The sequence below is a fragment of the Excalfactoria chinensis genome, chromosome 10 (assembly GCF_039878825.1).
Source record: "Excalfactoria chinensis isolate bCotChi1 chromosome 10, bCotChi1.hap2, whole genome shotgun sequence".
Lineage (NCBI taxonomy): Eukaryota > Metazoa > Chordata > Aves > Galliformes > Phasianidae > Excalfactoria > Excalfactoria chinensis.
The window spans coordinates 9,723,114-9,748,578 of record NC_092834.1 but is presented as its reverse complement, the minus strand read 5'-3'; the positions used below and the strand labels follow the sequence as shown (position 1 = coordinate 9,748,578).

Genomic DNA, 25,465 nt, shown 5'->3' with positions numbered 1-25,465 from the left:
TGCACAAAACCTTTATAAAAAATATCCTCCAGATTTTTTATTTAAATATGAAAATTTGGTTTGGATTCACTGTTTCTCTACTTTATTTTACCAAAGCACAGCACTCGCATACAGTCTGACTTAGTGACTTGTTTAAATCAGCGCTGACAATTTAACTTGTTAGAAAATTTCCACAGTTTCACCCATCTGCAGTTCCTCTCTACAAACCTGCTTTGGTTTTAGCTGCGTAAAATCCTACTGGAAGAGCACCCAGAGATACGCTATTGTAGATCACTATGTCTGCTTTTCAACTTGATCTGGGAGTTTACAGGAACATACACAAATTACACCTGCATTTGAAAAAGGCAGCTTGTGCACTGGAGCTCTTCCTATTGTCAGGTGACCAAAACTAGAGAGTAAGAGTAATAAATATGATTCTATGCCTACTTGGAAACACTGCCTTAATAAATATTATTTCCTTGGTTAAGGCAGATCGGAAAAGATGTATTTTCACTTACCTACACAAGTCTTCATGTCTTCAGATGCCATGAATCCATCATAGCAAAGACACCTGTACTCTCCTGGGATGTTTGTACATTGGCCTCCATCACAGATATTAGGATTGTCTTCACACTCATCAATATCTGCAGGGAAAATTCAGATTAAAACATGGTTACCTTTATCCAGTGCAACCAGTCATAATCATGGCAAGCAAACATTTAATGCTCTGGTAATCACAATTAAGACCGAAACCCTGTAAATAACTGAGTGGTATATTGCAAAATCCTCATGATGAGTAATATCCCCTTCCTGGGAAAGTCAGTGGTAAACATTTCCCGCTGAATCCAAAAGGAGCGGGAACCAGATTTGTCAGTAGAAAAGTCATTAAGAGAAACAAAACAACAACAACAAAAAAAGAGAAACAGAACCTTTGTCACACAACATGGCTACATGTAATTGGAGACTCCAAGATACAGTCCATCATTGTTGAAGTCAATGTAAGCTCTGAAGTCAAATTCAGTGACAAAAAAATATCAGACTTCACATAGCTTAAAAATGTTATCGTATGTGCATGTCATGTGGTGACAAACCAGAAAACTGGACAAACTGGAGTCAAAGCCTTGATGGGAATAAGTACAGCACATATATTTAGTTCACTAACAGAATTTATGTTTGCTTGTTTGGGGTTTTGGGGGGAGTTGGTAGGGAAGGGTTTTTTTAAATGTGTGTGTGTGTGTGTGTATAATTATTATTTCATTTACTTATTGTCATTTCAGTTGACTGGCCAGCCCAGACACATATTTACATCTGTTAGCATATAAGATGCTTTTTCAGTTCTTGAAAGTGGCCATCAGTGATGGAGGCCAACTGCAGAAGCAGACACTTTATTATACTAATGCAGCCCTGCTAGCGTCTGGAGTCTTTCAATGTCTCTGGGGTTATATTAGTGTTCCTTGTAAAAATTTTAGAATCTCCCTGTGTCAGCACCAACATAGACCAGCAAGAACAAATATCAGAAACTGTGTAGTGATTCCATGGGAAAAAAATCAGCACAAAAAGCACAAGATTCAGGAACCCCCTCTGAGAGAAAGAGTGTAATTCATTATCAGTCTGGTCTATTGTGGATTGCAGTAATTATGCAGCTGCAGAAAATGAACTCACTTTAACTTAAAATATTATGTTCATTATTCTATATTTCTAGCAGCTAGTGTTTTTGTGAATACACAGTTTCTGCAAGGAAGAAGGCTGACCCATCCTTGTTCATCTTAAAGAGCAAATAATGTTGGCATGGACATTAGCCTGGAAATGATAATTTGGAATGGAATTTGAATTAACATGCAAAATTAAGCTCTAGAAATGGGGATAATAATGACAGAAATAAAGAACTTTATTTACTAACCTGTCACTGTATTGATTTCACAGTTGGGAGAAAATCATCTGACAAAGAACCTGTTGTTTCTCCTAATTGAGCGGATTATTTATGCATAACCTCACCAATTCAAACCTGACCTACTACTGAACTGAACAGCATTCTTACCAGCTCAATTATCAAGAAATGTATTCTGTAATGGCTTCTGGCTTTGTATGATGTTAAAAATAAAAGACGTGTTCACACAGAGTGCAAGCAGAAAATGTAAAAAAGGTATTTCACATACTCTGGTCACAGAGCTACTAAATCATGTACCTTGCACTGACATACAACATACAAAAATCAGACATTCTCTGCAAAGTAGAAAAATGTCACAAAAAATATTTTTTTTCATTTTTCACTGACCTCGGGTAGAGACCAAAATTTCAACACACAGACTGAATATTCACAATATATTTATATACACCATTAATTTCTCTTCATGAGAATGTGGCAGCATTTTTAGATACCAAAAGAGTGGTGAAGGTGTCCCCTTACTGCTATTTTCTTTGACTTGACATCCAAAAGTATCTGGGATTTCTGCCATCAGCACACAACATACATGAAGAGATAGCTGAAATCTGGTTACACAAATGGTATGAAAAAACCTCTGGCCAAAATATAACAGCTATTTGTGCCCACAATTAATTGTATCTACAGTCTTTTCTGGACATGCTCAGAAAGATATGTAGTAATACCAAAAATTTCATCCTCCAAATCCCAACTATTGGCTACATCCCTTATTAAAATTTCCTTCACTGTCATGATTTATACATTTTTTAAAAAACCTAAGCCAAATGCAGTATAAAGGAAATACCACCATTTCTCTATAAATACAGGATTATAGTGCTATGAATTGGCTTTAGAAATGAAGACAAAAACTAACTTTTAGATTTGGCATAGCAACCTGCTTTAGCACAGTAACATGTTCTAGCCTGACATCGGTAGCTCCCCACAGATGCAATCAGTTTTTGGAAGTGTTAGCCATCTACTTATGGTGACACTTCGTGTTAAACACATGAACAGGCCTACAGATATCAGCAAGGATTATGCAAACCTCCTTACATATTGGCAATTGTATTCAAGCATTTCTTAGAGGGTAAAAGAAAAATGAGTAGTTAACAGCTATTAATGGCTAGCCTATAAGTGAAATTTGATTTTTCAGGGTCCAAGTAAGACATAGAGATGCAAAAGTTTACAGCATCAGATGCTTCTACATTCCTCTACCAGGTAAAACCTGACTATAAACCTCTAGGGTCTACCATCAAGTTAATGTGTGACAAAAACTCTGAGAATCCAATGCTCTTCACTCAGCAAAGACAATTGCTCCCTCCCCTTTTAACTATTCCAAAGTTTGTAGCTTAATAGGAAGGAAGATGCTCTGATCCACTCTCTTTCTGGGTTTAGAGATTTGTCTGGGTGACAAGGGACAAGTAGGGCAAAACAGAGGAGAATGGTTTGTAGCCTGCAGACCTAAAATCCCTAAGACTTCCCAAACACACACTTTTGTTATTCATTTCGCAGTCAAGCCAAGAAGAAGAAAACAGAAAAATGTATCACTGACTGCTCCCCACCTTCCCTTTCATCTCATGTATATACAATGTAGTCCTATCAAGTTTAGATTTTGGTTGAGGGACAATATTGATTGTTTTACTTTTTGCACTGAAAAGGTGCTCAAAAGACCAACACTGATGTTGTCTGCATGGAATTGTCTTTACTAGAAACCTGACCTATCCCTGGTCACTAAATTAAACTGGCTCTAATTTAAGTATTGTATGTTTTTAAATACTTAACTTTCTAGAATTTTCTCATTGAGCAAGGGTCAGATGCTTGCTGAAGATTGGCTGCTTTACAACATTGTGACAGTGTAATCTTTCAATGGGGGGGAAACTAAATTTGACTATAATTTAAAGGCTCTTTTATTCTTTGCAATGGTAGCAAGTGGCCTCAGGGTAAATTAGACCCTGGTCAGAGGTTTATAAATATTTACAAATTCTGAATGTGAGCTCTCTCTACTAATTCTGTATAGAAAACTCATTTGTTCAACTTGAAAGGTGATTCTATTCCAGGGGATTAACCCTGTTATATTTCCCATGCTCTTCAAGGAATTGGCAAACAGCTGGCAAGTACATGTGCAGTAGGAAGTAAGAAAAGAGCAGAGAAGAAATATCTTTCCAGTAACCTATGTGGTAACTTTCCCGTAACCAAGTAGAATTCACTTACTGGGATTATGAATCCCAAAGGAGAACACCCGGTTGATACAGAGCTCAAACAATTTTCTCAGCAGTTCTGCTTAGAGTGCAAGAGAGCTGTTTACCTATGAAAGTTTAGGACTATTCAAGTTTTAGTTTGTCTGAAAGTCATTTAGTTCTGAAGTATTGCAGGATATTCGCATTCAACTAAATAAAGATTAAAAATAGGACTTATTTTTGCTTGCTTGAGGGCAGATAACACGCAAAGACAGAACGGGATAAAACAGCCAATTTTAGAGCATTTCTGCCAGTTAGCCCTCCAATATAGTTATACAGTATACAAACATGGCATTTTGATGTTTGTTTATGATGATATTTGTCGTTTTAGATTTTGATCTATTATAACACCTTAAGGGAAAAAAACGTATCTGCTACCAAAAATATCACAGCCTTTTGTTAACAAACTCACACTCAACTTAATGAAATTATGAACATCCAATTTCCTTCCAATTCAGCCTACAGTTGTCAAATTTTGACACTTTGGGGACCTTTACTTTAGAAAAGGAATTTCACCTTCATTGCATTAATTACATTATTTTGTCAGAATATTCTTAATAAAAATTTTAATTAAAAAAAAACAGACATTAAAAGGCCCATTTAAAAATAAATACTGAAATGACCCATTACATGCTGTGAATGTAGAAGAAAAGACCCCAAAATCTCCTTACCTGTGCACGTCCTGTGGTCTGGCATGAGTGCAAATCCTTGTTTACAGCTACATTCATAGCTGCCCTCTGAGTTTGTACAGAAGTTCTCACAGCCACCATTCATTATGCTGCATTCATCAATATCTAAAATGGAGAAAATTACAATTAAAACCCACAATGTCATTTACTTCAAAGCACATTTCATAGTCATACTTGTGCTAGCTTCCCAGAACAGCAGCAATCCAGTTTCTACTCTTGAGTTTTGCAAGCTCCTTGAACATTCAAGTGCTTACAAACAGAGGTTGAATGTCAGACAAACCACAGAGGAAAAAATAGGAGATTATCTGACTGCATATACAAATACCTCTGAACTTCCCTTTATGTACAAAAACATCACTGTTGCGTTACCAAAGTGTCATGAAGGTAACAACATTTTTGTAAGGCTTATCTAGCTGGCAGAATTAAAGCCTGCAGATTTTTGCATGCAATTGCATTGCATGATAAAATGTAAGCAAATACAAGAGTGCATAACAGCTTATTTAAGCTAAATGTTATTTACAAAACGTGGCTTTCGGGAAGCAGTTACAGGAAAAACTTCATATTTGAGATGATTGCAGATCAAAGTAAGAAATATTCCACTGACCCTCATGGTCTCTCAAGAACACAGATTTTTAATAGAATAGGGTACTCAGGAGTTAACAAAGAATTCCTATTTCATGATCAAAGCCTGAAGTACTAGTCCATTTAAAACTGTTCAATTTTATGCACTGTGATTGATTCACTAGAAAAAATAAGATACAGGCAGTTAACTGCAGCACTGTCATAATTTTACTCCTCTCAGGAAACGGCTTGATTTATGAATCACACTTAAAAATGTCTTAACTAATAGAAATAATTATTTTTATTTTATCTTCCCCATTAATAGACATTCTGAGTAGACTTTGTCCTTACCAACACAGTATAACTTGTCAGGTGTCGACTGATAACCAGGGTTGCAGGCACATTGATACTTCCCAATCAGGTTGACACAATGTCCATTTCGACAAAGGTTGGTGCTTAGGTCACATTCATTAATGTCTGTTGCAATAGAAAAGGACAAACACATTTTTATGTCTGCATGGAACGTATACTAAAGCAAACAAAATAAATGCCAGGGCAACACAACATCAGTATAAACAGTTGTGCACAATACTGATTTTGTCTCCATGCCTCACCTATACACGCAGAGATATTTGGTGATATGTGATGGCCTGGAGGACAATCACACCGAAAACTTCCCTCTGTGTTGATGCAGGTGCCACCTCGGCAGAGAAGGGGATTCCGCTGACACTCATCGATGTCTGTGAGGAGAAAAGAAGGCACATCACCACAGGATACAGCACTGTCACCACAGCAGCTTAGATAATGCCTCAGCATTGCACTTCTTGTGAGTGCACCCCTTTACCAAATCCCTTCCTAGGTACCGACCCTGCTGCCCCAGGAGGGGTCCAATTCACATTCTACAGCTAGCTATCTCTTAAATCACAGTGCAGCATAAACAAATAAATGAAAAAAGGCTGCTTTTAAATTTTAACCTGCTTTAACCTGACAGTTCAGGATGATATTCCACCCACTGCACTGGGGACTTCTGGGATAATTTTAACCGCCTAAAATCCTGACCATTGCTCATTTATACTTTAACATCCTACAGAACTAGGCAATTCACATTTACGGTGGAAATCAAGTCAAAGTTAAAGTAAGCTTTAATAAGATCCAAAAATAAAAGGGAACTAAACACACAATAAAGTCCTTGAATTAATCCAAGTGCTTCATAGAAATAAACCTTACATAGGATACTACTGCACATCTGTGCCTATAAAAAAACATACCCATGCAGTTTTTCATCATCATAAATCCACTTTCATAGCCTTCAAAGCATTCACATTCAAAGTCCCCAGGGGTATTGACACAGATGCCTTGGCCACAAAGATCAGGAGAGATGCGGCATTCATCAATATCTGCAACACAAAATAACATCCACAGTATTTTCAAAGGAGACCAGTTTTTCCTTTTCCAAATCAAAGCTATGAGACAGAGATCCATGCAGTTTACCTGTACAGTTCCTCTCTTCAGAATCAAGGGCAAATCCACTGTCACATCTGCATTTAAAACTGCCAATGGTGTTTCTGCATTTTCCATGAGTACAAAGACTGGGGACCATTTTACATTCGTTGATATCTATAAATGAAATGGATTGATATTAGGCATTTCACTGTATAGTGAGTTAGTAAAATGTCCAAAATGTTTCATGAAGGACAGGTTAGTAAAAATGTAAGTTCTGCAATAAGGAGCCAATCACAATTTACACGTGCAGGTTATACCTCTCACAACATAGCAAGAATCATTCATAAGCAACTACATCATTATCATTCTTAACAATGGATTTTGGAAGAGTTTCACAGGAAGGTCAGTATTCTTCATCTCACAGCTTCTGTAAAGTAATAAATGTGCTAAACATGCTACTCTAGCACTGCACAAATTTCCTGCTTCTTCTCCTTTCAGCCCTGAAACCTCAGAAAGGGAATGTCTGAGAAAGAGGAGATACAGGCCATGCAAGAGCTTGATAACATATTCTATTTAAAAACCCACATTTTATAGTCCTATTAGCTCCCAGTCTACACCTGCAATGATATAGACATATGACTTCTTGCAAAAACAGCAAACAAAAGAACAACGTTGACTCCAGAGGTCATTCATTCTTATTACAGTGATCCCTCCTTTTGGGAAACTTGTAGGACACACTACATAAATTGATGCTGCCTTCTGTATAGACATTCTGCAACACAACTGCCAGAGTCACTTTCTGTTATTAAACACTACCTACTTCTCCTTTGATCTGCAGAACCTAATTGCAGCTCAACAATAAGATTTCATCAGATGGAAGATCAAACCTACAAAGGGAACTTCCAAAAGAACTACTCTATCTGCTGGTTTCTGAGAAAAAAATGTGACTATCACGAGTCACAGGAAATATGACTGTAAGAAATAGCACGTCATAATTCTTCATGTAAAATTAATAACTTAGCAACTGTTTATAAAACTAAGACTGAAACTACCAACAGCAATTATCATTCGTGTGTATTTTCTCATCCATTAACATTTCAAAATGTTTAAGTTTTGGTAACTGGTTTTCTTTAAGTATATTCACATCCATTTGTGCTTCGTCCAGCTTAATCCCACTGGAAACCTTGGAAAGATGGCTTTAAAAACACGACGCCAGGGTGTCACTGTGTGATTCCCATTAATGCTGGAATTTTACCAAGACCAATCATAACAAAACGTCGTCTACAGTAAATTCAATTCTTCTGATTTGAGCTATCATGCTGGAAACATTTTTCTCTACTTCTCCCAGTAGCTCCACTAGAAATTATCAAAATTATTCACCCTTCCTTGCTTGCTCCACAGTAGAACTGAAATTAGTGTATCTTGTGCAGGTAACTGGACTGCTCTTTCCATATGTCCAAATCTGACTGTGCAGCTTGTTCCATTTCTTGTAGCATGAAGTGCCAGGTTTTCAAAGCTATTTCATCAGCCAGAGATGTCATTAGATGCATCACAGGAGGCAAAGTCATGCATAATTTAACCTCGCTAGCAGACAGAGATTTAGTACTTTGAGGCTGTAATGCCATACGGTTTTTAATGATCTGACACAGACTAAACAAGCCTGTGTTTTATTCTGGCCTTATTTTCCATGAAACTGAATAGGATTTTAAAGTGTGCCTCAGGATAAATGAATTGCCTAGTTATCAACTCCCACAAATTTACCACGAGAATATCAATAGGAAAAGCCAGCAGGATTTAGTAGCAAAGAACCACAAACACACCACATACCTTTAGAGAAAGGTTTCCCAGTTATCTCTATCTTTGTGGAGAACCCAGACCCTCGGGGACAAAGAGCTTCAAATTCAGGTGATCCCTTTAGAGGGCATTCCTCACACTCAAAGCCCCATGCTGCCCCCACTGAACAGCAGCATGCATCCATTCGGTGTCGGCCTGGTATCTGTGCAGTGCATTGCTCATCTTCATGTTGCAGGTAGCAGCTCTCCAAGCGAATGTCTGTTGGGCAATTGAACAACATGTTGAGAGAGAAAGAGAAAATTTAGTTCACCGCAGAAGAATTCCTCTTCCAGAATCCCTTCATAAGACAATTTGTTCCATGTTGTTGAGGTCTTTGGCAGAGTGCTGACACTGCATAGCTTTTAACAGCAAAATATTAACAGTATACTTGAAAACTAACAACTGAAATAAGTTTAAAGTTTTGTGTAAAACAGTGCTCAATACTTGGAGCATATTTTTGGATCAAAAAAAAGTTGTTTTTATACATTCCAGCTTACCGTAACTATATAAAGCCCTTTAATATAACCTATACCTCATTCTAAGACGAACATTAGACATTTACTATTATTAAAGGACCAAAGTGCTTTGGATGGACAGCATACAAAACTCAGATATTCTGTTGTACACCCCATTAAGATACACAATGTGGCCGGCTCCTCACAAGCTATGGTGCTGGTCCACAGTGGTCCCACCACCATCCATCCAATCATCTCAACTTTGGTGGGGATTATGATGAAGAGTGCTAGGAGCAAAGATCAGTTGTACAGATCTGTCAGATGAATAATTTTGAAACATCTATGCCATTAAAATAGTCGGCAGATGGTGACGGACTTTTACCATTGCAATTTGTTCATATTCCAGTTGAATGAGTTCATATCCCTGATCAATTTTACTTGAAAATGGCTTATGTTGACAAAAGTAACGTTCCTTATTTGCAAGAAAACAAGCAGTAAAAATCGATTTGCTCACCATACAGATTTTCCCTACTAGATCTGTAAACAGAATAAATACCTACCAAGACATGTCCGTCCAGAAGCATCTAAAGTCATTCCACTGGGGCACTGGCAAACAAACGATCCCAGGGTATTGACACACTGCCCATTGGTACAGACTCCAGGAAACACCTCACATTCATTTACATCTATTTCCAATCAAAATGTGATAAAAGACATCATTAGCATGCTACACATTCACAAACCAGAAAAAAAAACACACAACATTCTAACTTTTAAGATAAAATTCAAAACCACAGAAGTTTATGACCTGAAAAAACTGCAAATATTTATGATTTCCTATGCAAGTTTGCCAGAATCCACTAATTAAGAGAATACAGCTTATGATTTAAATATAAATATTACATGCTGTTATTCGCTATCCCTACATATACCAAAATCAAACTCAAAAATGACATCCGCCTCCCCCCCTCAAAATTAAAATAGCAGTGATTTTTATTTAGATTGTTGTCCATATTTTTAACTCATATGGGCATAGAAAGAAAAAGGCAACTGCGTAATGAGATCATGCGTTATTCTGACAAGATTTAGTTATGGCGCATTTTGTAATGTTTTTGAAATTTCTGCACTCTTATTGTTTCTGCCTTTTCAGGCACACCTCTGAATGTCTGGAAACCACAACACTGTTTGAAATCAAATCATATGACCACCTATGACTGGTGGGTCCTCCCACTAGTGTCCTTTGTGAAAAGCATATGCTTTGTAACTGGCTCCATAAAAAAGCCTCCAGGCTTAAGTATGACCCAAGATGAAGCATAACAATTTTGAAGACAGACAATAAGAACAAGGAATCAGAAATGACTGGACTACAGCTGAACGCTCACATATAGAGAGTAATAAAAAAGTTGGTAGGCTGGATTCACTGATCTTCCAAACAAAACTCCTAGTGTGAACAGCCTCTGCAACACCCAAGTTGCACGGAGCAGTGTGGAAGATACAGATCCAAGTGGACATTGGTGGCCACTGCCCTTTACTATATATTATAAATAAAAGGCTCATCTTGACTGAAAGGCAGGAAGTAAAGCCAAGGGTCTATTTGAAACCATCGAAACACAGTTCACAGCTTGCGAACAATATTCCAGCTGACAATTCCAGGGCTCACCCATAAACTAGAGAAAGACTGCCAATTTAGTTTGCTTATTTCCTTGCACAAGTTCCATTACTAATTTTACAGGGGCTGTGTATGGGAGAACTGAGTATCACCTTTTGGGAACTAAATTTACTCCCTTGTCCGGCATCTCACTTGCCAGTAAATTTCCTAGAGCTCTTCCCTTGTCTTGAAAAATGCTTACATTGGTTGGAGCCCAAATACCACTTTAGTATGTTAAAACCAGGAGAAAGTTCTCTGAAATATCTGGGGCTATTCAGGTCCCATTGAAATCAGAAAGATGAAAGCATGTAATAGATGTAATCCAAAGTGCTAGTAAAGGAAATGCTGAAAACAGTTATGTCTACATCTTGGAAGGATAAATTTTCCATCCCAGCAGTGTTGAAAATGTTCTAAGACTTTCCCTGTGTATAGAGAAAGGTGGGGCCACTTCTTTTTTCTTCTTTTTTTTTTCCCCCTTTTTCTTTCACTTACTCCAAGAAGTGTTGCTGAGGTCAAATAAGTTATGTACAATGGGTCTGCAGCACGGATGTGCCAAGGTATTCAGTCATCATTTGGAAAGCAAAGAATATGTGTGAGGGTGTTCCTCTTTCTTTCTTTCCTTGTTATTGTTTGTTTTATTTTATTTTTCTGTTACAGGGAAGAACAATGTTTCTTTATGGAAGTTACATATGGGAGTAATTTTTTAAAATATTTTAACTGCAGTGTCATGTCAGATGTTGTCAGTCAGGATGACCCATAGCAGTACAAGACACTCTGAGCTTCTGCATATTATGGAAATATGCAGTTCTTTGTCAGGGGTTCAAATCAGTTCGGATGAAGATGAAATAGGGTGGGACCTTCAATTCTCACAGAATACTGTATAGTCTTCAAGCAAAAAGCTACACATTTAAAAAAAAAAGACCAGTCTTTAATGAAAATTTAAGTGTGTGTTGATGCCCGTTTTTTGTTAAGACAGTAACTATGCTTTGGAACATGTCTTATTTAATATAGTGTTACATGGAAAAAAGCGAAGCTTAAGAAAGAAAGCTTCCATTTGAAATATATTCTTTAAACAGGCCTTTTCTATAGTACAGAAATGGCACTGCATATTGTATCAATAATGTCATGTTTTATTGCATATATAAAATGCATTATTTGCCTGCATAGGTTACACATTAAATAGTATTTGAAGGGAGAGCCATCTCTGTATGCTGGCAGATACTGTATTTTCAAGTGTGTACTTTGAGATAAGCTGTATGTAGGAATGTTAAACAGAATGAAAACAAATTCATCCCTGACATAACTCTAAGAAAATCAATAGAATTATACGAGGTAAGAATTTGGCTTAGTGTTCCTCTATGCTAAATTAACCACTTAACCCAAAACACTGGCATTTTAATTTTTTTTCATTCAAGCTCTGATTTATATCAAGGCAATAATAAATACCTTCACATACTGTTCCTCTTACTCTTGAAAATCCCTTTTGGCATATTGGGTCTGTAAAACAAACAAAATGACCTTTTAGAATTGTGTAGTCCAAAACTCACCATTAGCTTCTTGTGTAAAAATGATCATGTGAAATATTATCTACAGTTCATTGTTGTTAGTGCTCAGAATGCTTTGACAATATTTAAGTAATTTCTGAAATAATAAAGAGGCAAGATGGGTCAACTAAATAAACTATGCATACTGTCAGCCATTATCCTGCTTTGCCTCCAGTGTATTTCAGCTATCTTACCCCAGTGTGGTTACGTTATTCCTGCTTTGTTCAAATCATTCATTTAACCTGGTCTCAGCCATATTTAAAAATGATAAATGAGGATGGATTCTGCTGAGATATCAAAGATGAAGTGGACTTGAAAAAAGCAACTTTCAGCATGTTTAAATAACATCTCACCCACACTTCTGCATTCACCTGCTTGCCCCTGGGTTCCCAGCTCATCCCACATTAAAGTCTAATTATCAGGTGCTTATGCAGACACCTCAACTCTCTGATCAAACACATGATTCTCTAGACCATCAGTTAATCTACAGAGTATAGTAAGTGTTACTTCCTCTCCTTCCTCCATTACCGCACCAAAGATCCATTTGTTGCAAACATTACCTTGAAAATTCTGGGGAACAGGCATCAAATGCTACATCATTACCTACTCTAGATTGCTAACTATAATAAACACTGCAAAAGTTATGCGCAAGTTACAAGCTGTAGGCGTGGTCCCCTCCTTTCAGAATTTAACTTCCTAAACTGTTTACTAATAAAATCCAGCGTTACAGCTACTTGCCACCTTTCAATACTGAGATGTTTTTATTTATTTATTTATTTCTCAGACTGAAAAAGGAATTAATGCTGCATGATAGGAAAAGTAAAGTTACAACTCTGGTATGTGACCAAACTTCTACAACAACATGTGAACCAGCCTCAGAATAGGAAAAATCCTAGCTTCCTGAGAATATGTGTTAAATCTTTCCTCACAATAATGCAAACCTATAGAAGACAGAACAGCTCCTCAGTCTTCTATAACTTTATGAATTGAGAATAAAAGCTGTTTTTTTTTTGTTTGTTTTGCTTTTTAATGTGGGTATACACCAGGGATTTCATAGCTAGATGCTATTATACACTTAGTCTTCTTAAGCTTATTCCCTTGCATGGAGTATTAGATTATTCATGCATTCAAGTAAGATGGACAGGCTCTTGTAATGTCACACTTCTGAGGTACAAGAGCTGCGAATGGAAATTTTAAAAGAACAAACAGGGAGTGTTACCTCGTTCACACTGTGTACACGGGCTACCCCAAGCAGCACCTAGTGTTGAACAGCACTCAGACTTCAGAGTTGCTCCGTTGATATTTATCTCACATCTTCCATCTACCATGTTCTGCCAACAGGTACCCTTAACAGTTTCTGTCAGGAAAATAGAAAAGGTATCATCAGATAGATAGTTAGAATTATACATGAAAACATTAGAAAATACATCTGAATTTAGCCACAAAAAGAATCATTCTTTCTTCCTAACTTGCCATATCAGATCTGAACTTATTTTAAAAGCTCTTAATTTATCCTTCTCTATGACCGACTACAGCCACCTCAGCAAAGCGCCCTTGCAACATTTTGTTTATGTTTATTAATCTTAACAGGGAATACTGCAACACCATTCAAGATTTCAGTCAAGGTAATTTTTTTTATTATTCTGATTTAAGGCAGAAGGGTAGCTTAAGGCTTTAAGGGTAGCTATGAATCCCTTCTTTCATTTGTTTACCAGGTCCCCCAGTCTGAATATCTGATCTTCTCATGAAGGAGGGGCAGGAGATGGCTGAGGACCTGCCAGAACTACAGATTGATAATTTTTCTGACTAGGCAATAGCTATAAATTATCATCACTTCAGAAGAGCTGAAGGAAGAACTTAGTAACAAGCAAGTCACAGCTTTGTCCATGAGCTCTAGAGCTGGTCTAAGCCAAACAGGACTTACTTATGTCCTGTCTCAGACTAAAACCTAGCCTCTCCAGAGATCAGATCTTAAGAACATGTCCACCCCTCTTGCAGGAGGACTTAAGTGGGTGAGTATAGTCCTAAAGAACAGCTCTGATCATTCCTACCTATGTGTTACAAAACTTTTTTATCTCTTCCAATTGTTCCATGAAATCACTGCCATGTGCAATCACACTTTGTTTTCATCATTACTATGAGTACATAAAAACTTTGACATTGTTTCTGGAACATTTTCCACAATAACAGAAGTTATTTCAAAGTATTTTATAAACTGTTTGAATGTCACTGGACATGTTCAACCAGACAACAAAATTTTTGAAGAAAAAATACCTATGCAGATAGTTCTTGTTGTATCCAAAGTACTTTCAGGAGAACATTCACAAGCAAAAGAGCCTGGTGTGTTTTTGCATACCCCATTAACGCAGGGATTAGATTCACACTCGTCAATATCTGTAAGAGAAACATGCTGACATTAGTGCCAGGAAACACTAACAAAAATACACATGGCCTTCATTGGCTGAGGTTGAACTGGAAGAAGCTCTTCTAATAATAGGATTTCTCATATTCTTGTTCAGTCATGAGGCTTTCCACATCACACAGATGTGTGTGCCCAAAAGACAACAGAACATTAAACAACTGAACTCAGCAGCAGCAACTCACTTTTCGAGATACCCACCTGTTGCCCTGCTTCTGTGGTAATACCATATCGCTTAAGTTATTTGACACACATCCTGTCTATGGATCAAAAAGGATTCAGACAAGCACCCATATGGCTCTTTCTTATCCACAAAAGAGAAAAGATCTATAAAGCCTGATGACTGCCGTATTTCTATCACTCTTGGCACAATGCAGGCCCAATGATGGTCATCAGCAAGGAGTGCTAGTATAGACCTGATACAGGCCATTCCACAAGTTTATCTAATCTAAAACTTTTGTGTTTGGGACTTGTCTCTCCTCATTTCTATACTTCCCCACATCATTTTATGTTTTTCTTTTTTTCCTTCTTTTTTTGATTTACGTTCTATATGCAATAATCTGAAGATTCAAAGTATACCTGACACAACACAAGAACAAATCCAATGAATCAAATTAAAATGAAATGAAGCGCTATCCATTACCTTCACATGTTTTTAGGTCAGGTGTGTATACAAATCCTTTGGGACAAGTGCAAGTGAAACTTCCAGGGGTATTTCTGCATTGCCCATTGTCACAAAGCAGCATGTTCAGCGCACATTCATCAATATCTAAATTGAAAATTAAGAACTATTAAGATAGAAAACAAAAACTGGAATAAAATTTCCATATTTGTAGTCACATTTTATTAGATTTTGTGAAGAGAAGAAGGAGACAAAGGGATAAGAGAGAAAGAATACTCATACACACATCTTGCAGTGTTTACCAAAGATTTCAAGATTCTTGAGCTGACAACAGGTTTGGAATTATTTCACATGGAAATAACTACTCCAAGTAAACTAAAACTGTACTAAAGATCTCACTTACTTCACCCTTCTTATTCACAAAAACTCATCAAAATAATGAAAGCAATAAGTTATATAATTCCAAATCACACAAATATTACTTACAAAAAAATAACTTTTTGGGTTTTTTTTTGGCTTTTAAACATGGAGTAAAGCACAGTTTTTTTCTCTTTATGTTTTTTGTGTTTTTTTTTTCCCCATGCTTTATAATTTAGAAAGCTATTTTGCTTTTACAAGAGTTTATACTTGATTTCTGCATGAATTCATAACATGCGATAGCCATAGCACTGTTTAAAATAAAGCTGAGAATCATGCTTTCATCTTGCATTTATTACAGAATAGGTCTATGCAGTCTCTAATTCCCTGAGCAACAGCCACCACACTCATGAAAAAAAAAGAGGAGATGATTGTTTTGGAAAGATTTGCTTGTCATTCTGTTCTTTATATCACCATTTTTTGCCAAGTCTGCTCTGAACTGTCTTAGATGTTGTGGTTAATAAGGCCAATGTGAATCTACATTTGTTTCAGAGATGAAAAATTTAAACAGAAATGCCAGCGCTCAATTTCAAGAGCCCTTAGGAAATCTTTGAAAGAGCTGTGATCATTAGAGAAAAGTTCCAAGAAGGTGGCAATGGGCCATGAACGGCAGGTGAAGATCAGGAGAGACCCCAATAGCAGACAGGAACAATTGGCTAAGTCAGGGAGGCCTCAGAAAGTGTTGAGAGAAGTTGGAAAGACTCAGAGGGTCAGCTCAGCAGCTGGGAACAGCAGAATTACTAGGAAAGGCAGGGAGATTTGCAGAATAAAGCAGACCGTGTGGGAAGCTTCACAGGAGTTCAGAAAAATTGAGAGAGGGCCAGGTAGAACATTATGGAGGAATGGGAAACAGCTGTGATGGAGCATGGATGTGGGCTGCAACAGGGCGGGCTGGGGAGCAGCTGGAAAAGTTACAGATGGAAGGGGAGAAGAGAAGGGATGCCATAAGCTACAGACAGACACTGAAAAAGGACATGGATAATCAAAGCCAAAGAAGAAATGGGAAAATGGGATAAATTACATCATGACTTTTATCAAAGATCAATTCAGATTTTTTTAAAATAAGATAGTGGATAGTTTAGAGTGGAATAACAAAGATGACTTAAGCTGTTTAGGTTTAAATAGAGAATACAGAACCTACATAAAATTACTATGTAAGCTGGCAAAAACAGGAAGAAATTTAAGAACTTAAAGGTAGATCCAGATCCGGATGAAGGAGATATTACAGTAGGGTACATTATAAAGGAGAGTCATCATAATGGAGAGACAGTATTAGGAATGCTTTAAAAGGATCAGTCTCAGGACAGGCCCTATAAAAAATGTTTGAATGTAGAAATAAAAAATGAATGGGACCAAGAACTACAAACAAAAGTGAACTGTGTTTTGAGAAACACTGAGGCTACGGAGCATCTGTGAACTGATCTGAACTGTCAGTGATGTGAATTATCAGTAGCACTGGTCACTTCTATCTTTACATTGGAGGACTTCACAAGCAATGCAAAGCTCCAAAATTAAACAAACAAACAAAAAAAGAAAAAAGCAAAAACATCCAGAAGAGCAACTATTGGATCTGATAAAATATTGAAGGAAAAGGCAAAGGAGGATAAACTCACATATCAGATTTCACAACAAAAAAGTGTGACATTTCATACCGATGCAGTTTCTCCCAGTTGAATCCACTTCATACCCAGGATTACAAATACATTTGTACGTTCCATGCAGATTCTCACACCTTCCATTAGGACAGAGATCAGGATCCAGTAAACACTCATTAATGTCTACATAAACATTAAAAAATAAAAATAAAGAAATGAGGAAAACAATAACAGTAAAAAACCACTGTTGATTATTGAGGACTGCACAGACTCACCCTTCTTATTCTCCAGACTAGAATAAAATACTTTATCTGTTACAAATGGTTTAATCATATATTTCTGATCTGATTTAAGACCATCTCTAGCCCAAAGACATTTAAAAGAACATGCATCATAGGTATGAATTAGGATAATAAACATCCCTCCTTTCTGAATGTTCTCCCTTCTCTACTGGCAGTAAATCTACTAGTGAGTACAACCACAAAGCATTTGCTGTAATCACTTACTCCTGCTTTGTAATTATTAACCAAGCACTGCAGCTTGGCCTTTGTGACTGAGATGAAAATAAGTGAGGAAGCTCAGTGTTCAGTATGATTTTATTTTTCAGGATCATTTCAGTTGAAAAATGCAAATATGACTTATGTGATTTCTAAGTCATATAGGTAATAAAACTGCTCAAAGATTTGAAGCTATTTTGTAACAGCTATCACATGCATTCAAAGGCATAAAATAGACCATGCTGATGAAATGGCATGTTCCACTTATTTCACCCTAAATTCATCTATTCTACTGTGTTACATTCTCTTGGATAAGCCTTCCTACCTCTCTTTCCAGCCATCATTTCCTCCAGCATATTTAACAAATCAAGAATATCCAGGTTCCTACTTTCAGTTAGAACATGAATAGTTTGAACTACATAAGGTGATCTTACCATTTCCTCCGGCAGTCATACCAGACCCACTACTGCACAGAGCCTGATATTCAGCTGGAAAAAAAAAAAAAGAACAACTTACTGAATACTTTTCTTATAGCTCATTGCTTTCACTTTCATATCTACAGCATGTCAACCAATTATTCCAATTTAATATTAATATTCAATGCCTTTTGGTGATTCTAAAAAAATAATAAAATATGTCATCATGATATTCTGAACCTAGGAAACATTTTAACAGACTCAAGGTCTGCACCTTCTGATGAGGAACTGAATGGAATCAATTCATCTGTCAAACAAAAGCAAGTGATGCAAAAATATTCTGCATTACACAGCTTAGAATAGGACTTTACAAGAGAAAGGATCACCTCCTATGATAAGATTGAGCCCAAAGGAATTCACCATCCATATAAATACACACTACTTCCCCCTACCCCCTGCTGCTTGAATCCCTGCCACTGAATGCACACCTACCCTGGACATGAACAAGATTATTAGTTTAGAATGGAACAAACTTCTGCAGAGAGTTTCTGAGGAGCAGAGTGACAATGTCTTCTTTTGAGGGATTCTTTTCAACCTCTCTGATGCGATGCTTCTTTGTAAGAAAATTCCTCCTTTACACTCAAAGCCCAAAGAAATGTTCCACTTCACTCTTAGGGATGTTTTTTTCTTGTTGTTTTATTTGTTCTGTTGTTTTTTTTTTTTTTTTTTTTTATTAAAAACAATCATGAAGGCAGACAAAACAAAAATGAAAAATAGCTTCCACTTGTGTAAGTGTTCAGCTGAAGTCATTCAGATATAAAAGAGAAGTCAATGATACAGTGCCCAACATTTACAAAAGATTTCAACTGTAATGTACAGTATGAAGGTCCCACTGATAGCAGCAGAGGATGCTGGAAAGGCTCCTTCTTACTGTGCTAAAATTCCCAAGGCGTTATGCTATTTTAAATAACATGGAGCATTACAACATGGTGGCCAATAAACTCTCACCAAACTGCTCACATAAGCTCAACAGGCTTGATCTGTTCCAGTTGCTCATGTCTCTCTTAATGCTTTACATAAAGTTAAAACTGAGATTTAAAAAATAAACATAAGATATTTTTGTCCACAAAGCAGATCCCAAGTCAGTGTGAGATGTTTCTGAGCTACATATTGAATGGCATATTTTGTCAAAACAACAAATTTGCTGAGTGAAAAGAATTACTTGACAAAGTTGTGCTTCAAATTAGCTCCCCTGCAGTCACCTCCACAAAACCAGGGTCTCTTTATTTACTGGCTGTAGGACAAGGATTGTGTCAGTATAGTCTTCTTGGAAGAAGTGCTTTCCTAAAAGCAGATTCTACCCATGAGAATGATTAGGATTCCTGTCTTGCCAAAAAGCAGTTATGTTCCAGACAACATCACTTGGTGGGGATTTTGGTGAGAGACTTAAATATTCTCAACTGTCTTAATCAGGCTTTTATTTTTGTACTGACTATCCAGAGTCTAGTTTCTCTATAAACAATTTCAAAACACTTGGATGATGTAGAACTCAGATAGCAAATATCTGACTGGCAGGTATACAAAACTATTTGAATATATGGGTCACTCAAGACATTGCCATGAATAATTTGAGATTGAAATTATATTTTTAGTAATTTATGTCTATCATACTCGAAGTTGTTGTGTGACAATCTGTTTTCATGCATGTAATGACTCTGGAACAGGTGCTGGCATTGACTATTGCCTCAAAAAAATCTCTTATACTATTCCAACATGCAAAATATCAGATTGCTCAAAATATAGAATTTGCTGTACGACAATTTAATTCTCCAGATTTAAGATGCAATGTTAAAACAAAGCTGTATTTTAACTTCCTAAAAATAGCTTACCATCGTAAATCTTAAATTAGAACATGTACCAGTAATTATGCTGTACCTGAATTTTGTGCTGGACAGGGCTGACAAGGTTCCCCAAAGGCATAGTCAGTGCTGGCACAGCAGCACTCTGATTTTGTAACTGCACCAGTTAATGGTCTCACACATTGTCCTCTCTTGTAGCCACCATAGCACGTGCTTCGCATATGAGTATCTGAAAAAAAGAAATCCCTCTTAATCCTATTATAACCAACTATAGTGCCATAAATTACAAGTGTTAAATCTAGCTCTGGTGTAATAAACACTGTGAAATAGCTGTCAAAACAAAACATTTTCTGCCGTTTCTCTATGCTTTTCACCCACCTATACACTTGCTATACTTGGGACAGGAAATTCTTCTTCCTCAAGCTCCACTGAGTTCAGACATACAAACTCATTATTGCATTTAAGGACTTAACCTGTATTAGTGAACTACAGAAACTGTCACTCTGGGCTTTAATACGCAGTGAATGTTTTACATGCAATGAATTAAACTAAAACTCTTTTATTGACCATATAATAATACACTTTACAATCCCTTTAAATATTAAATTGACTTTAAAATAAAAAGTACCGAAAGAATTACCGTAGCTCTTCTGCCCATAGCAACTCTGTCAACTGAGATAAATTAACTGCGTTTCTAAGCAAAAATTAGTGAAAAATCCCTATTGTCATGGCTTCTGAACATTAACTGAAGTTTCCTTAATGACAGCAATTGCAGTGCACTATGTAGGCACATTAGAATTTTAAAATCAAAAACCTCAAACCTCTTATTTATTGAGAAAAAGAGGGAACTGAAAAAAATGGTATGGCCCACTTTAAAGAGTTGAAAGACTAATTAAATCTCTAGTGAAAAAAAATGAAGAATTTTAGGTTGACAGAAACGGGGCAGATTCTCACCTGCTCACTCACTCTCAACAGCACTATGCTATACAGCCTACATGATTTTGTAATTTGGCCCACAGGTTTTTTCCCTTTAAACAAAAATGGAAAGAAAAAACAGCAAAATAGGTCACCAAAGTAAATATCCCAGAGCTATTAATATCTACTAGTCTAGTAAATCACCTTCCTAACAGGCACCAACCCATTAAAAAAATAAATAAATTCTACATTCAAACTCTGATTTGTCCATCAGTTTAGCATTAATGCCCTTGCACTGTTAGTGACTTGCTCACACTGAGCATATCTTACCAACACACACACGTCCATCGAGTCCTACTGCAAGGCCAGGGAAGCATTCACATCTGAAAGAGCCATCAGTGTTCACGCAGCGTCCGTTCATGCATATTCCAGCTGTCTCACACTCATCGATGTCTGTTGGAGAACAGATTGAGCTTTATTAAATTAAATTACATAGTGTTCAATGCCTGGCTGAAACTTGCATTTGTGCAACTTGCATTCACAGATTACTTTCAGTGCATCCTATAGAAACATATCAAGGGAAAACAGAAACTAGTTCCGATGAAGATCTTATCAGGAATGGTTAATCAACTCTGTAAAAAGGAAGAGAAAAATGCAAAATTCAGGAAAAATATGGAAAAAAAAAAAACCAAAAACCACACAAAAAAGCAGCCAACAGATTGACTCTCCTAGCATTTTCCTTCAGCTCGAATGTCTACATTTTCCCTAAATGTCCTCAGGAGGTACGTATTCCAAAATAAGGGTCATTCAGGAAAAAACAGTATAGGAGGAATGAGGAAACTGTGACTGCTAAGACAAAGGACTTCTGTATTGTGTAACAGGGTATTCCCTGTCTATGTTAACTGCTCATTTGCATTGTTAAAAATCAGTCTAGATTGCAAATTGAATATTTCACCCTCTCGTCCTGTTCCGCTCCATGGGGTGCCTTCACAGGGACACCAAAGAATTTCCCTTCCTCCTGCTGCAGATTCAGTTTTTGGAAGAATATCTGATTGTTCGTAGTTGGACCTGCCTGTACACAGCGTTTTGCTGGCTATCTGCATGACAATTGTTTTCTTCCTATCAGATGTTCATTACAGGCCATATTATAAACTTTTAACAGACAGGCTGCACTCCAGTCTTGAAAGGAATTTCTTAATGATTTGTTTACTGAGCCACCGCTGAGCACAAACTACCATCTTTGCCCAACATTAGTACATTAAACAATAAGATCCTTAGCAATGAAATAGAAGAACAAAGCCTCATAACATCAGACTTTCATAAAGAGATGTCAAAATAATAAAAAGAGATAAAATTATAGGATGCCTATCCTGTTAATAGCAAGATTCCCTAGTCACAGATTATGCCACTATTTTAAAAGTGATCAAGAAAAGAAGTGTTTAAAGTATTGTTTGGAAGTAGGTATAACCTTTCTAAAATAATCACTTCATAACAACTCTCCTCCATATATACAAAAGACAGCACGCGTGTGACTATTTCCTTTTTTCTGACCTTAAAAGGGCAAATTGAGAGCGAAACACCTCTATGTTTTACTTAGTTTGTGTTGTTTGGCATAAAACATGGTTTGTATGATCCAACATTCCTTTTTCAAACTGCATTTTAAAATAGAATTATACTTAAGTACATGGGCTCAATTAATTTCGACTTCACCCTGCAGTCTTCTGTCCTGCATTAGACAAAGCTTAAATGCGTTTTCCTCTTTAAATTTAGCTCTTACTCAATGTAAGAAAAAACTGAGTCAGGACATCAAAACGTGTCCATGTTATTTAAAGGTATTGACAGTTTTTGCTAAAAAACAATGAATTCCTTGGACAGACACATATGTTTGAAAAAGTAAAATCAAAAGGTTTCCTTTCTTAAGGATACTTACAGAAATAAAAAGGCAAAGTTAATAGTTTTTTGCCTTTTTCTCTATTGAATTTAAGAAAAAAGATTTTGTAAGCTAACAAGGGATGAAATGTGCAATCCATTTTGCTTTGCAGTGATTTACAGATGTGCTGAAAATACTGTCATCAGTGTTTTATAGAAAGGTACACTTGGTCGCTCAGTTCTGCAGAGGTAGCTGAAAACCTGACTTAAGTAAAGAAGAGCAAAATCCCTTTGCTTTTACCAGGGCTGGGATTCCACCCAGTAAATCAACTGCACATGCAGGCATAAAGTCTAAATGCCTAACCCTGACACGGCTTAGCGGTAGAAGCCGCCATTCTGAAAACTTCAGAAACACTTGTTTTTCTGATTTTTGCCAGAAAATCTCAACCTGGTTCTGGAAAACCACCTATTTACATTCATTCTCCACGTCCAACTGGTTTCAGCCTTTTCTGCTTGGCTTGCTCAGCAGTGCCAGCTGGGTACTCTGAGTCCTTTAAACCAGGAAAAATTTACTCAGACTACTAAACTGCCACTTCCAGTTGCCTTGCAAGAGCTTTCAATAATGCTTTAAATCTCTGCCTCTTTGATGTAAGTATTTCTGAAAAATTGTCCACAAATCATCAGTGAAATGAGCTAATGGTGAAAAAGTTTAATATGTCTTGTATTACAGAGAATACACAAGACTGTGGTGTAACATTCTTTTTTGGCATGTTACTTTATAAAGCCTGAACGGAATTTTTTTACCAGACAGCCAAGAATATGCCCTGTACTTATACTAAAAATTCCAATTTTATGGAACTAAGTGTCAATTACAGTATTCCTAGCTTTGGGTTGGGAATTCTTAAGATTTCAAAATTCATCTTACAGCGCATCAAATGAGATGTTTATAGGAGTGATATGTTTCATGCTGCAATTCTTATATTATTTTGCAAATCCTCTAAAGAGCTCAGCAAAAACACGTGTTCGATCCCATACTGAAATTGCTCAGGCAGGTAGCCAATGTGCTGCAGAAACATCAATTGGTATATACACACATTCACAACTTGCATGAGCATCAACTGCATATTAAAGCTTGTGTAAGATCTTAATGCATTTAGTGCACAAACAAATTCAGTACATACAGGGTGTAAGATGAGTCCTTCATGGGCTAAATGTTCTGCAGGACAGAAATTATTTACTCTGCACATGTGCTGTATGCAGAGAGAACTCAATAACGATAAATAGTAAAATTTATAGAAGAAGTCACTAAAGAGCAATCTTAAACTTTCATTCAGGTGACTAGAGACATTTACCAGAAAATTGTGTTCACTGTAGCCACGAAACTCCTGGGAATTATTTCATGATCCTTTGAGTAAGTGGAAGAAAGGAGACATACAAAGTTGAGAATAAAATTACTTTGGGTGTCAAGGTCCCAAAATCTGGTTTGATTTTGACCCAATAGTAATTTCACACATAATGAATGCCTGCATGCTTGTTCATAGAGAACAAGGCTTACTGTAAGTGTTGAAAAGCAGTGGGAGAAATCCTTCACTTCACTATAAGATCGGTTCCAACTTTCAGTAGGAATCAGTTGAGTTGCCTGCAATTTTGGATAATTTTCAAATATGTTCCCTTTGATGCACAGAAAAAACATTTCTCTAGGGCCAGAAACCCCATTTTGGCTGTATCTATACTCTCGTTTAGCCAGGAGGTACGTAAGAGATACTGTGAAGACCAGTATCCCAAATGTGATTTTGAAAGAGTCTGAAGCAATTCATGCACCATTTTCTTGGATGGCATTTCAGTCACCAGTGTGATGGAAAAAATAAAAATAAAACTATCCATCAAACAAAATTTAATAACAACAAAAAAGAAGATGCTCAGTACAAAAAAGAAGACAAGCTTTTGGGCTGAGCTTGCTTGAAAATGTCACATCCCCGATAATGACACAGTTGTCTTCGGGAACACAACTGGCTGGTGAACCAAAGCCTGTTGGACACTGAGGTTTTTTCTGACAAGTTTGAGACCAAGTCTCACTGCCTTCCCACACACAAGCCAGCTGGAAAACAATGTTCAACAAAGCACAGACATACACCTACTATTTGGAAAACAGGTAAGAATTCAATTAAAGCTGATGCTGTAAATGTGTTAAAGTTGCAGCCAACACAGACAGTAGCTTGTAAGTTGTGGTATGCTTGCATTTATTCGTTTGAGAAATTAAAGGACTGTTTATTTTCCCAATTGAAAAAAACTTATTATAAAGCATGAATGAGGTCTTCTCTCACTAAAAATACATGAATCCCCTTCCTGAAACCTGAGCAGCACCAGGTTGCTCATTTGGTGAAAAGGTACCCAAATGCAAGAGAAGTTCCAGATGTGTTACCGATAAATCGTAGTTCTGGTTTGTACCTAAGCCTAGACAGCATGCAAGCTCAGATTTAGGACCCATACAGCACCCAAGAAGAAAAAGATCCAAAGTAACCTGCCTTTAGTGCAAGTAACTCCCA

At 36.9% G+C, this 25,465-nt stretch overlaps 1 protein-coding gene across 3 annotated transcripts in view; it reads right to left on the bottom strand.

Annotated features, from left to right (window-relative positions):
• The window catches only part of FBN1 (fibrillin 1), a 139,985-nt gene that overhangs the window by 43,832 nt on the left and 70,688 nt on the right, over positions 1 to 25,465 (bottom strand). For all 3 annotated transcript variants that reach the window (XR_011904909.1, XR_011904908.1, XM_072346019.1), the window contains exons 16-31: positions 21,381 to 21,503; positions 20,212 to 20,364; positions 18,295 to 18,348; positions 17,421 to 17,546; positions 15,373 to 15,498; positions 14,585 to 14,704; positions 13,530 to 13,667; positions 12,213 to 12,263; positions 9,679 to 9,804; positions 8,658 to 8,882; positions 6,879 to 7,004; positions 6,656 to 6,784; positions 6,002 to 6,127; positions 5,739 to 5,864; positions 4,809 to 4,931; positions 498 to 623 (exon numbers count right to left, since the gene is read on the bottom strand). Coding sequence is in view for 1 of the 3 variants with exons in the window: in XM_072346019.1 (XP_072202120.1) it covers positions 498 to 623; positions 4,809 to 4,931; positions 5,739 to 5,864; positions 6,002 to 6,127; positions 6,656 to 6,784; positions 6,879 to 7,004; positions 8,658 to 8,882; positions 9,679 to 9,804; positions 12,213 to 12,263; positions 13,530 to 13,667; positions 14,585 to 14,704; positions 15,373 to 15,498; positions 17,421 to 17,546; positions 18,295 to 18,348; positions 20,212 to 20,364; positions 21,381 to 21,503 (1,998 nt within the window). In the remaining 2 variants the exon portion in view is untranslated. The remainder of the gene's footprint in view (positions 1 to 497; positions 624 to 4,808; positions 4,932 to 5,738; positions 5,865 to 6,001; positions 6,128 to 6,655; positions 6,785 to 6,878; positions 7,005 to 8,657; positions 8,883 to 9,678; positions 9,805 to 12,212; positions 12,264 to 13,529; positions 13,668 to 14,584; positions 14,705 to 15,372; positions 15,499 to 17,420; positions 17,547 to 18,294; positions 18,349 to 20,211; positions 20,365 to 21,380; positions 21,504 to 25,465) is intronic.